The sequence below is a fragment of the Anoplolepis gracilipes genome, chromosome 5 (assembly GCF_047496725.1).
Source record: "Anoplolepis gracilipes chromosome 5, ASM4749672v1, whole genome shotgun sequence".
Taxonomy (NCBI): Eukaryota; Metazoa; Arthropoda; class Insecta; order Hymenoptera; family Formicidae; genus Anoplolepis; species Anoplolepis gracilipes.
Window position 1 is genome coordinate 9,943,187 of NC_132974.1, and position 13,707 is coordinate 9,956,893.

The window sequence follows — 13,707 nt, forward strand, 5'->3', positions numbered from 1 at the left end:
AATCTAAATTCAAAAAATTGAAAAATCTATAATTTAAATATATGTGCATAATGATGCTTGGTACATCTTATATGTACATCTTAAATATGTGAAATATTTGACATTTTATAATTTATCTAATTGCATATAATTTAGAATCTTTATCTACTCGACTCGCAAGACGTTCGAAAATTTTTCAGCTAGAAATAACGAGTCTTTCATCAAGTGCGGTAATTAGATTTAATCATTCTTCGAGCCCTTGTCGCGCGAAGGGTCTGAAAATCGCCCTAGATCCTCAGACGTGGCGATACAACAATCTCAGAAGGGAACCTGCTGTTTTACGTAATAACACTCGGTCAAACGGAGCGACGACGCCAGGAAACTGGCTTCTCCGTTCACGTCTCTCTTCGCGTGTTCAGAATCGTTTCTTCGACTCCGACACGTCATTCTGGTGCGATACCTTCGTCCACAGCAGAGTCGAAAGACAATTCACTGCCCTTTCCACGAAGCCGAATACCCGCACGATCGTTACCTTCGGAACAACACGAATCTCGTGATCGGCGTTATTGTTCGGTAATGATGCGCGCCTTATTACAGATGAATGAGACCTTTTAGCAACATTAGCGAACCATCGTGGACGGAACGAAAAAATAAAAACAGACGTTAGAGATCGAAAATAGAGGGTAGCGATTATCCCGAGATGTAGAGATCCCATCCTAAATTGTGTCATATCTGATTGATTAATGGCAGTTACACCGAAACTGAGATATATTCGAATATGATATCATATTTTGAGATTATCAAAATTGAGATGCAAAAATTCAATTAAGAAATTATGCAACATTGTAATTATATAATTAATATGTTAAAATATTCATTTGATTCATATTCGCGCGAAATAATAATCACGAGTCACGAGCGTTTCATTCCAAAAGAGATATCAGAAAGGATAGGCGTTAATAATCGTCGATCGTGATGACTACTTATCCTGTTCTCTCTCTTCGTTCCTGTCGTGAACAGAAATATAAAAATATAAAAAGAAAAAAAAAGAATTAGATGAGATTGGAGAAACTAGAAACTAGCGTGTGAGAGGAATGAGATGAGGAAAAAAAGAGGATAAAGGAAGAGATAAAACGAAACGGAGACGCAAGACGAAGGAAGGAGAGAGCGAGAATATTAGAGTACATGGAGAGGGAAAAGGGGAAGGGGAAAGTCTCTATGCGGTACCCGAAGCCAGTCGGTCGGATATGCCCCGAGGCCGTGATAGACAAGGTCAGCCTCTCCCAGCCTCATATATATGCTCCTGCTACTGACAGCCTGTGCTCTCTGCTCTCTTTTTGCCTTTTATTTATTTATTTATAAATATACCACACGGTGTGCGCGCTCTTTTCTACGGCGCTCGACTAACGTGCCGTGGAAACGGACGATGATGGGTTGCCAACCGAATCTCATTCCGTCGAACATTGTCGTAAAGATATGCGAAACAAACGTCTACCGAGTCCGAAGTACAATACATTCTCGTGGCTGTCTCGCGTGCGGGCAGGAAGTTATTAATTTGCATTTTAGATCGGAAAACATTAAGTTTTCTGCAATGACGGCCGTCGTTGCCGCGAGTTCCTAAAATCAATTACGATTCATCTCTTCATCTCTTGTCCGCTCATATTTCTATTTCTATGTCTATTTCTCTCTCTCTCTCTCTCTCTCTCTCTCTCTCTCTCTCTCTCTCTCTCTCTGACATCAAAGTATTTTTTTCCTTTTTCAGATATTCGGTAGCAAGGCGGACCTGCAGCTCCATACGCAGATCCATATGCGCGAGGCGAAGCCGTACAAGTGTACGCAATGCTCCAAGGCATTCGCCAATTCCTCGTACCTGTCGCAGCATACGAGGATCCACCTGGGCATTAAGCCGTACCGTTGCGAGATCTGCCAGCGGAAGTTCACCCAGCTGAGTCACCTACAGCAGCACATTCGCACGCACACCGGCGACAAGCCATACAAGTGCCGGCATCCGGGCTGCACGAAAGCGTTCAGTCAATTGAGCAATCTACAGAGCCACTCGCGATGCCACCAAACCGACAAGCCGTACAAGTGTAACTCCTGCTACAAGTGCTTCTCCGACGAGCCTAGCCTGCTCGAGCACATACCGAAGCACAAGGAGTCGAAGCACCTGAAAACGCACATCTGCCAGTACTGCGGCAAGAGTTACACCCAGGAGACCTATTTAGCAAAGCATATGCAGAAGCACGCGGAGAGAACGGACAAGAGACCGCCGATAATCGGTACGGGCCTCAGGCCGTCGATACACGCGATGACCGCTCATCATCAGGACCACTACTGGCCCAAGGTAAGCCCAGATTCGGTGATCGGCGACCTGCACGAGAGGTTGCCGCACCATCACGCGGAGTACCATCAGAACCAGAATCCGGAGATGTTGCTGCCGGGACACGGGCATCGCACCGGCGAGTCCATTGAGAATGACTCGAGGCAACAGACGCCTCAGCCTGGCGCGAATCACCATCCCAACAGTAGTTCGGCCTTCACGCCGATCTCGTCCATCTCGATCAACTCAATCTCCTCGATGCAGCACCCATTGAATCCGCTGAATCATCTGCACTATCCCGGCAGTCATCACCCGGCGTCCCGGCCGTATCTCTACGAGGCGTTCAACACGACGCAGAAGTCGTCGCCTACATCCTCGTCAGCCGGCGTGACGCCCGGTACCACCAGCAACCAAAACGCCACGTCTTTCCCGAATCAGCTCATCAGTCTCCACCAGATCAGGAACTACGCCCATCAGCCGAACCTCGGCAATCTCGGCAACCTGGGGAATTTGGGGAACTTGAGCAATCTCAGCAATCTCAGTGCCACGATGGACAGCCACGCGCTGTTGGGCGGTCTCAAAGAGAAGCAGTAACTCTAGTTGATCTTGAAGATTAACTTCAGGAAGCGCTCGCGAGCTCTCTTCATCACGGTTCTTTTATTCTGTTTCTTCTACTTTCCGTGACATGGTACGTTGCGAGCACTTGAGCTCTCGCTTCATCCGGCTCGATCGTCTTCTTCTCTCCGTAATCTCTTTATACCCGCCTAATTTATTTTTTATGCTGGTGTATACGCAAATCCCACGCAAATGACTTCGAAACTAACTTTTCTTCGAAATGTTTGACTTCGATGTTTAACTGCATTTTTTGCATTCATATTGAATAGGTATGTATGCATGTAAGAACAATAGCGCGTCTCATCGTAATCATTCGATAGATTAATGCATACGATGATAATCGTTGCCAGAAAACAGATAAGAGGTACGAAATGTATGCTCGATGGTCGAAATCAATTTTCGACAACCTGTACAAGACTATCACTCTCTTTCCTTTTCACCTTTCTCTTCCTCTTTTTTTTATTTTCTCTCTTCTTTTAACGTCTTATCTGTACACTTTTTGATTCGCGTGTACGACTCAATTGGAACGCGTTTACGCGTTATGTGTTATTACGTATGTATATAAAATATACATATATTTTATTAAAATACATAAACACACATAAACACAATGATTTAATTTAAGAAGCATTTATTACACGCATAGCAAATACAAGTTTCAGTTTTCAAAAAAAAAATAAAATAAATTAAATATTTTCGTAAAAATAAATATTTTTGTAAAAATTATTTTGTTTTTTTTTTATGACCACATCTTGATATTCCGATTGTTAATAAAATTGGAAGCACGTTTATAAAATATTTACAATACCGGTTCATAGTATTTAACCAAAGCTCCGAATCACACATGTACGTTACTCGCGATATAACGTTGTAACATGATAGAAACCTCGACGGTTACATTCCTTAATATAATAAGACTGACGTGATATAGTTTAAAAAAAAAAACTATATCTTTACATACTGGTCTAATTATTAATAATCGATATGATCGTCAAGAACCGTTTCGTTGTCTCCCGTTGTAACTGAAAATTCAATTTCTACGTCCGTTGAGAATAAAATCGATATTTATTAGACTCTCTCAGATTATCCATGCTTCTCAGCATGCTAACGTCCTCGCCAATGATCATGCGTGCCAATTACCAGCTAGAAAGTTCCATCAATACGCATTCGTCGCGATATAATCCGTACGATCTGATGACGTTTGATAAAGTGGAGCACGATCATGGATTAACTCTTATTCGAACGGTAGACGATACACTTTCATAATGCTAGAAAGTATACGATACGTGAGATGAATGAACTGATTTCTTCTTCAGTTTATCGTGAAAAATCTTAGTTGTGAACGGAGACCGAGATCATTTTTTATTCATAAAAATGTTCATGATTTACATTTTTATAAAGTTATACAATAGCAAATGTGTGTTTTTTTTTCAATAAATTTACTCTCGAAATTTTTTGAATCCGGTGATGTTCATTTTTTCGACACATCTCCGTGTATCTCTTATCATTATATCTTATGAAATTATTTTGGACGATCGAGATTTCAACTGGAATTACTTTTTACATTGTTCCCACAAACTCGAAGAATATTTTAAGTTTAATTCTATGATATTAAGTATGCAGTTTTTTTTACTCTTTTGTGTTTTATTTGCGTATTTTTTTTTATTTTATGTTCTTTGTTTCTTTTATACATATATGCATATATACAGGGTGGCCCACATAATTCTTTACAGCTTGATATCTCGGAAAGTATGCCATCGATTTTAAAGATTTAGGTCTTAAATTGTACTGGTCTAATGGGCCTTCAAACGTAAATAGAAGTTGGTTTCGAAACTCTGTTTGTGTGGGTGGAGCGGGGGTTCAGATGGTATAAAAAATATGGCAGTTTTAAGTTTTGACTTACCTATTTAAATTGATTATTCATGCGCTTTAAATATTAAATCAAAACCCCTCTTTTGAAAACCGTCATACTTTTTAAAAAAACATCTGACAAAAAATGTTTTGGATAAAACTAAGTTGTTTTTTTTTACATTAATTAATTAGAATAAAAAAATATAATTTGTATTGAAGTTTCCATTTAAGATTTTAAAGTTAACCTCCGTCCCACATTCACACAATTGGGGGGTTTCGAAACCAACTTTTTATTCACGTTTGAAAACTTATTAGACTAATACAATTTACAACCTAAATCTTTAAAATCTTTAAAATGGCATATTTCCGAGATTTAATCTATAAAGAATTATGTGAATCCTATATATATGTATATATATATATATATATATATATATATATATATTAAAAAAAAGTATTACAATTTCATCAAAAATATAGTTTCAGTAGTTTACATAGTTAAAATTTAATTTCTCGTAACGTTGTATTATGAATTTTAATTATTTTAAGAAATTTTGTCAATTTATGTCAAACAAATCACTTTAAAAGACAAATAAATGTGGAGGGAAAACTAGTGGATTAATAAATAGGGAAATTAATTATACACTAAAACAAAGTACACGCAAATGTACGCGGAGAAAAATAAATAGGGTAAATGTGTACGAAGAACGAACGAAAAATTCATTTTAGGACATTCGCAAAATTATGCAGGCACACTAATGGTAATAAAAACGGATAGAAGGATAAGAAGGATAAGAAAATTATGGCGCGAGGCGCATATAAAGCGAGACTGGCATATAAAGAGATACACAAAACGGAATGTATAGAACTAGATATATGGACATACATACAAAAAAAAGTATAAAAGCATTCACGCACATTCTGTAAGAGAGCCGCGCACGGAGACCTCCTCTTGTAAATAGGTGCTATATAAATAAATAAGTATATGCATATATTAATAAATGAATGAATATATGCATATACGCGTATATACAAATACATAAATAAAGAAATAATTATTATTATTATTATCGTCACACCGAGACATCATTTTTATTAGCATCATTATATTGTCATCTTTATGTCATGATTATTATTATATTATTTTTATTTACATTATTATTACTATTATTATTACTATTATTATATTATTATTATTATTATTAATTAATTAATATTTTGATCGACATTTAGTAGGTGTGTAAAATAAAGAGAAAGCACACAGACTCTAATAATGTGAAAATATTCTAAGTACCTTACTTAAGATCTAAGTAATCTTATGTAATCTGTTATATACGTGTATGCGCGTTGCGTGCGCGTATGATGAAGAGAAAGAAGAGATGGAAGGAGAAAGAGAGAGGAAAAGAAAGATAAACATGTATATGCGAACTATTGTAGATAATTTGTTGTTACGGTGCCAGACGTGTTCTCCTTCGGGGTTCCTGTGTAATTCACGTTCTATCGAGTTGTATTATGTTCATATAAAGAATATAAGCTTGATCGTTAAGTTTTACATTTTTAATCATACATTTTACATGCAAATTCCGTTTTTATTTCCGCTACTCTGTCGGCTCACGGCAGAAGATGTCGCAGTGCCAATTTATTTCCGATTATTGTGTCAAGATAAATCCGCGCGCCGAGATCGCGAGAGATTCACTCGGCGAAAAAGCGAACCCCGTGGTAGTCATGTCCGGGCCTTACCCTATGCTCAAGTTGTTTAAAACTATTACGTTGTTATTAAGATGATGATAGGACAATGAATGAGAGAAGGGGCGAGGGGTAAACGTTCAAAGTTCATTTTCTTGCTGTGTTTAGCCGAAAGGCGGAACCAGATTCCTTTGTAAGACGGCATGTGACTCGCTATTTCTAGATATATTCTAAACGTCAAAGAATGAACAGATGGAAAAGAATATAGGTAATATAGGTAATCGCGTGGGTGCGCACGATTATATACATTTAAAAATATTGGATATACATACATCTTGATTTAGGACAATGGGGCGAGGAAAAATGTGTTTCGAGTAAATAAGTGCGTAGTTGATCTACACGACAAATACAGGGAAAAGAATAGATAGACGGATATGCGTCATTTTGTTGATATAATTGAAAAAAAAAAAAATGTAGGGAACGCGAAATAGAACGGACTCGCATGACAGCAAGGGATAGATGCAAGATAAGAAACTCCGAAACCCCACGCTTTAAATGTGATTTCTTCTGCCTATCCTTAGTTTCACATTGATTATATATTATTATTATTAATATTTTATTATTATTATTATTATTATTATTAATATTATTATTATTTCGTTTAATAAACTGTCACGTGTTAAAATAAAGGCAAAGGAGAATTTCTCGACATGTAATGTTGAGTTATTTTGTTTCTCTATTTTCTGTCAAAACGATATGAATTTGCTTTAGCCTTTTCCTTCTCTCTCTCATCATACAATCGTCCCTCCTTTCGTCCATTGTTTTTAAAAATATTTCAACTTTACACTGGCAATTATTAATTTTTGAAAAATAAAAAAAAGGACATTTATTTTTCACATTTGGATTTGTAAACTAAAATATTGAAAATTCACCAAAAAAACATCGAACGATACGCTGAATAAAATAATATGCAGCTTGTCTATCGTGTTTAAATGTTTTCATAGTGATATTAAATGTTGGAACACACACGTTAGGATGATTAAGGCAAGGATCTCGCATCTCAATTTAATCTACATTAATCTGTAAGTACACATACGCTCTTTTTTTCGTAACATAAACACTTTGAATTACTATCATTTATTTTTTCTGATATACTTGAGAAAGATAATGTATTTAAATTGAAATAACGCGGAAGAATTTTATATTATTAGAAAGTATCATTGTTAAAATATATTGTTATCGGAACATATAAATTATTATTTTATGTTTTATGTATTTTCGCATATTTACAAATTACGGAGCTTTTATAAATTATATAAAAGAATAAAATTATACAAGACTTTATAACCGATTTTATTCCCAACCGTATTCTTAATCATAGTTTTTTTCCAGGGCGCTTCTTTCACATTTCTAATTGATGTAAATGAGTGTAAATTTACTTTTTATTAAATCACCAGAATTCTATATCCATTTTGTTAAAGTATCTTATACCAAATGAGAGACTGTAAAACAGAAAATATATATATATATATATATATATATATATATATATATATATATATATATGTATATAATTTTTAGCGGAAAAAAATAATTAACATACGCGCGCATTGAAGCCATATTCCCTTTTTAGCTCTTATAAGTTATTACTCTCTTTTGCGGTAAAAAGATTAAAGAAAAGCGTTTTTTCTCGCTAACCATTGCCAAACTCTCTCTTCTATCGCGCGCCACTTTGTTTCCGTTGTTCGCCACTTGGATTATTTCATCCTTCGCTGACTTTGTGTCGCAATCTCCTCTGTCTCTCGTTTCTTACGTTCGATTACGATAAATTTCGCGAGACACTCAAGCGCACTCGGTTACTAGCGCTCCGCGTGAGCACTTCCGCGGACAAATGCCGTCCAATTCTATTCTTTCGTTGTATATAAAAAAAAAAAAGAAAAAAAATAAAGGAGATCGTGTGTCGCGACATTAAATGGTTAAAGAGAATTTTTCATCTATACTTCTATGAGATACCCTCTCGTGCCAGAGAATATTAGTTTCGGACGAGATGTGATAGTATTAGAAGGAGCGCATTGTTTATAAAACCGCGAATATACGCGAGTATATAAACCGATTGACGAAGTTGTTCTTTGTCCGCGACTAGTTCCTCTGAATGACAACGATTTTGGGAGACGCGAAAATGAAAGGTAATAGGATACACTCTTTTAGCAATACTTATAGCAAGCACGGAGGGAGGGAGCATACGAAGTCTTTCGATGTGAAAAAAGGATGTCGATGAACGATCGTTTAACGCAAATAAATTTCGCATTCGAAGCAATAATTTACGGTCTGCGTCGATTATCATATATAAGTATAAAAACAGAGAAATCTCTCGACACGAATTCTCTCTTCAAAACAAATTGCGAGTAGCGAGAGAACATTTGCATTTTAATATATGATTTAATAAGGTAGAGAGAGATGATTGTATACCCCACGATTTTCTAACGAAATCGTATGAATCTGTACTGTATGTATGTATATTCTTTCAAATGAATGTGTCTATACGATTTTCATAGCAATGAGATCCATCAGACTTACATATTCTATCTTGGAGAAAAAGGCTTCGCGCAACCTCACTCTTTATATATCGTTCTCTCTTTCGGTAAAAAAAAAAGATAGTTATTATTACTATATACTTCTCAAGTATACAAGTTGTAAATGAATGTTTCTACAACCAGCATACCTTGCGTAACCATTAGTCGTCGAGAGGAAAAGCGAGGAAATATATACGTGTGTATGTATGCGTATATGCGTGTGTGCGTATAGGTGCGTGTGTGTGTATTACAACGCGCTCATAAAAGAAAAAAAAAGTCTGTAAACGAAGAAAGAAACTGATGAGAGGAACATATGTGCGTGCGTATGTGTGAGAGCGTGTATATATATATATATATATATATATATATATATATGTGTGTATATATGTATATATATGTTGCGTGAGAGAAAGATAGAAAAAGAGTGCGAGAGAACGTATATAAGTGACACATATAAGAAAAACCAATATATTAATTATTGCGTGGTACGAACAGAACTGTGATATTTTATTGTATAACTCTGCGAAAGAGAGAGATGAGAGAGAAATATGAAGAGAGATCTCTAAAGGAGAATATACTATTACGTGAGAAAGAGAGAGAGAGAAAGCGAGAGAGAGAGAGAGAGAGAGAGAGAGAGTGAATGAGAGAGTGAGAGAGAAAGAGAGCGAAGAGGGGATATTATTGTATTTTACAAAAAAGTGCATCCTTAAATGCAATTAAATGCAATTGTGCGGGAACTGTACATACACCTGGTGTCTCTCCTTTTAAAGGTATAATAGGATACCCTTGATTTTTTCGAGTTTCGATTGCGTAAGTAATGCGTATATATATATATATAATATAAACGTACGAAAGAGACATTTTATTGTTCGATAAAAGGTAAGAAAAGAGAGGAAGCTCTGTCCAGTCGTTCTCGCGACTCTATGTGAGGATATGCTCGGTGTTCTCGGGCCGCGCGATCGGCCCATCGTCTGATCGTTTCCTGTTTGTAAAGATATATGTATAAAAAAAAAAAAATATATATATATATATATATACATACATGTATAAACTAAATGTGTCGTGAAAACGTATGCACGGAGCACTGCGACGACGTACCGAATAATGATCGCACACGGAGAAAAGGGAAGAGTAATAATTAGTGTAATTATGTCTGTAAAATTTGAAATATGCCGAGCGATAAACCGATCATTCCCCTCCCCCGTGCTCTTTGTCCTAAAGTTACATTTCTCGACATTCGGCTTCGACCGTTCCCACCTCCTCCGCTTGTTCTCCTCGTTTAATTGCAATTTGTAGCAAATTATCCGGCAAGCGATGACAATTGTTTTCCAAAAATATGCGAAAGCAACATATATATGGCGATTTGGGAAACCGTGTAGACAAAAAAAAAAAAAAAGAACGCAAAGTGGATACAGCGACGTTACAGTCAAGTCAAAACGACTATATATATATATATATATCGGGATTTCGAGTGTTTTACTTTGCAATAATTACATGAAATGGAAAATGAATCTCTTTATCAAAACTATCAATTCTGTTGTTAATACTTTGTATAAGTGTCAAGTTCGATTCGGTAATTTCGTTATTCAAATGCTGCCGTCCGATCGTCGCGTTATATTTATCTAATCGATCCGGGATAAATGAGTGCATGTGCAATGCATAATATGAGATGAAAAGCAAAATGGGAACAACTACTAAAATGTTTGCAATAAATCCCAAATGTTTTCAATTCCCAGATCGCAAAGGGCAAAAAAGAATGTAACCATCGATTTTCATTGTACCTTTCGTCTTTACGAAACGAGCTGTTTTCTCTTTTTTTTTGCGCTTTTTCTGTACTTAAAATAAAGCATAGGATCAGATGTTTTCAGAAAGAGAGAAAGAAAAAAAAAATGGGAAAACGGAAAGTACAGAAAGGGTGGATCTACAAACTCGCAGCGACATTTTCGAGAATTGTTGGCGGAGGAACTTTACAACCGCTCCGCGGAAGAGACATAATTGAAAAAGCATTACATGTAAGGGGGATGATTTTCTCCGTACACCGCGTCGCAGCCAGCTACACGTCTATCGTACTAGAATATAGCGGACTAAAAGTACACTGCACACGAGCGCGCTAATCTACCGTTTAACTTTTTGTACGGCGGTCGCACACGATTTCCAGAAAATATTAATATCTGTGACTCAAAAAATTATTCGAACACTGATTGCTATCCTGTAATATGTACGAGCGAAATGCTTATTCAAAAGTATGATTGTCGTCCGACAAAGAGTTAAACGATCGTGTCGTTGCACGAACCGGAAAGAAGCAAATCGAGATTTCGGTGACCGAGATCTCTCAAGGGACGAGAACGGGACGTCCTGCGTTTTTTCCGAATCTCACGTAGTTTTTACGTCTATAGAATCCTTTTTAACGCGAGCACGATACGCATGTACAAACGATGACGTGATGGAGCTCGTTGCTCTGTGTTCGTAGCGTGAAACTCGTATGTCGCTCATGTTCAAATCGATCTTTTTCTCTCTCTTTCTCTCTCTCTTCTCTCTCTTTCTCTCTCTCTCTCTCGTGATTATTCTGTATTTCAAAACTAAATCAAGCACAATATTATTTTGAAATTGGTGTGTGGAGCAAAAAAAAGATATTTTAATTTTCCACCTTAATAAAAAAAGCAAAAGGAACATCCAAATCTAGAAAATGTTTTAAACTAACACGCGTCAAGATAATTAAAAATAAAAAAGTAATTTAAAGAGAGAGAAAAAATATGAATAATATATTATTAAAAAATTAAAATAATATATGTGTATAAGTACAAGATATGTAATATCTGGTTTTTCAGATTTGGCATTGTGAGAAATCTTTCCAATATTCTCTATGTCTGAATATGCACAACTTCTTGTACCTATTTCCAAGTGCAAAACAGCATTATTCTGATTTTGGAGTAATTAATTAATCGCACAAACGATCGATTGGTAAATATTTAGCTATTTCGTCTTTGTCTTACCCTTCTTCGTACGAATAGAATTGAGAAAGAAAAATTCAAAAGATATTACATTATGGACATACGATTTTCGCGCTATTTCATCAACAAGAATTTGAAAATCGGAGAAACTCTCGCAAAGTTCGTGCGAGAAGAAGGAGCTGTCCATTTTTGTTCCATTCGGGACGCACGAAAAAATACTTCTACGCAAGAGAAATGGATTATTCCACCGTAAATTTAATAAGTGATTACCCGATTAAGTTTTATCGAAACGATGTGTCGTATTAAAATCGATTGTAAATAAAGGCTCCGACTCGACGATCAAAGTAATAATTTAGCGTTAAGTGTGCGATAGACATATACGAATCAAGGAGCACGACCAACGATTTAACGAGGAAATGCCGATGGTGATTAAAGAATGTTTGAAACTCTGTTTTGTAAATTATCTCGTTATCGATTTCTGGATTTTTGTATTTGCTTCGCTTATTGTTATTTTAATATTAAAGTAAGACAGCCCCCTCGTCCCTCGCAGAGTTTGTTCAGAACGTCTAGCTGTGTAATCATCGTCGCGGATCTCTCGCGATCGTCGACCGACGTCCGATTTTCAAAGATTTTACGACTATTTCTCGAGTCTACGTCCCGCACACAGCTCTGTAAAGCAACACACCCGCCCCAAAACACATCGAAACACATACACACAAACACACGTACACACATTAATTGTTCGTCCTTTTTAACAAATATAACAGAACTTACGTCTTATCCGAGAGCGTACGAGGCGGAATGTCATTGCAATGGAATTTTTGCGGGGAGGAGAGCGGAAATTCCTCCTTCTTGTCTCTCACGCGCGAAGGACAAGGATTGTCGCGTACCTGTAGCATTGCATTGGTATGCCGTTTCGTTCGTGGTCTTTTGTAACCCTGTGCCACCTGATTTAATCGAGCGCGTCACGAGATTGGATCGGCCACTTTACTTGTAAACGAAACTGTAAGTGTCGTTTTAGAATTTCATCATAATACCCGTTTATTTATAAATCGAGAATGCTCTCTCTCTCTCGATACGCATGAGTAGTCTAAGATCTTATTTCAAATGATATTAATAATATTAATAATAAATTTCAAATAATATTAATATTCCAAATGAAAAGAAAGATATCGATGATCGATCCATGTCAGCGAGAGGAAATTACAAAGAAATTTTTTAAACAAAAAATGTAACGAAGAGTTACAGTTTTTTTATCGAAAAATATAGACATATTAAATTCATTTAGCAAGTTTAATGATTCTAGAAACGTCTATTATGAAGATATGATCGAGTATATGTGCGATTAAAATACGCACATGAATTCTTCAGCTATACATATAGAGACATAAATGGAAATAAAAAGATAACGATACCCGTCTGCATTTTATATCTTCTTATCTACGTTCGTTGAAGATGTGCTTCGTTCCTTTCTTCAACACACGTGAACACTTTATCAAGACCTTTCAATTGTTACTCTTACTTGTATTATTTTAACACGTAAATATAGAAATAATTGATAATTATTATGCGCACTTATTTACACCGATTAAATTTGAAAATGAAGAGTACTTTCTTATTCCGTCGTTAGGAGCGTACTTGTCCAACCGATCTGGTGCTGTCATCTTGCGCACGTCGATAGGAAGAATTCACGCGCATGCGCGATGCTGATGTGTCATCGCGAACAGCTGAT

At 36.4% G+C, this 13,707-nt stretch overlaps 1 protein-coding gene across 3 annotated transcripts in view; it reads left to right on the top strand.

Annotated features, from left to right (window-relative positions):
- Positions 1–10,423, top strand: part of LOC140666242 (zinc finger protein rotund) — a 151,967-nt gene extending 141,544 nt beyond the window's left edge. For all 3 annotated transcript variants that reach the window (XM_072893198.1, XM_072893199.1, XM_072893197.1), the window contains exon 6: positions 1,742–10,423. In XM_072893198.1, coding sequence (XP_072749299.1) covers positions 1,742–2,893 — 1,152 coding nt within the window. In that variant the 3' untranslated portion in view covers positions 2,894–10,423. The remainder of the gene's footprint in view (positions 1–1,741) is intronic.
- The last annotated feature ends 3,284 nt before the right edge of the window (positions 10,424–13,707 follow it).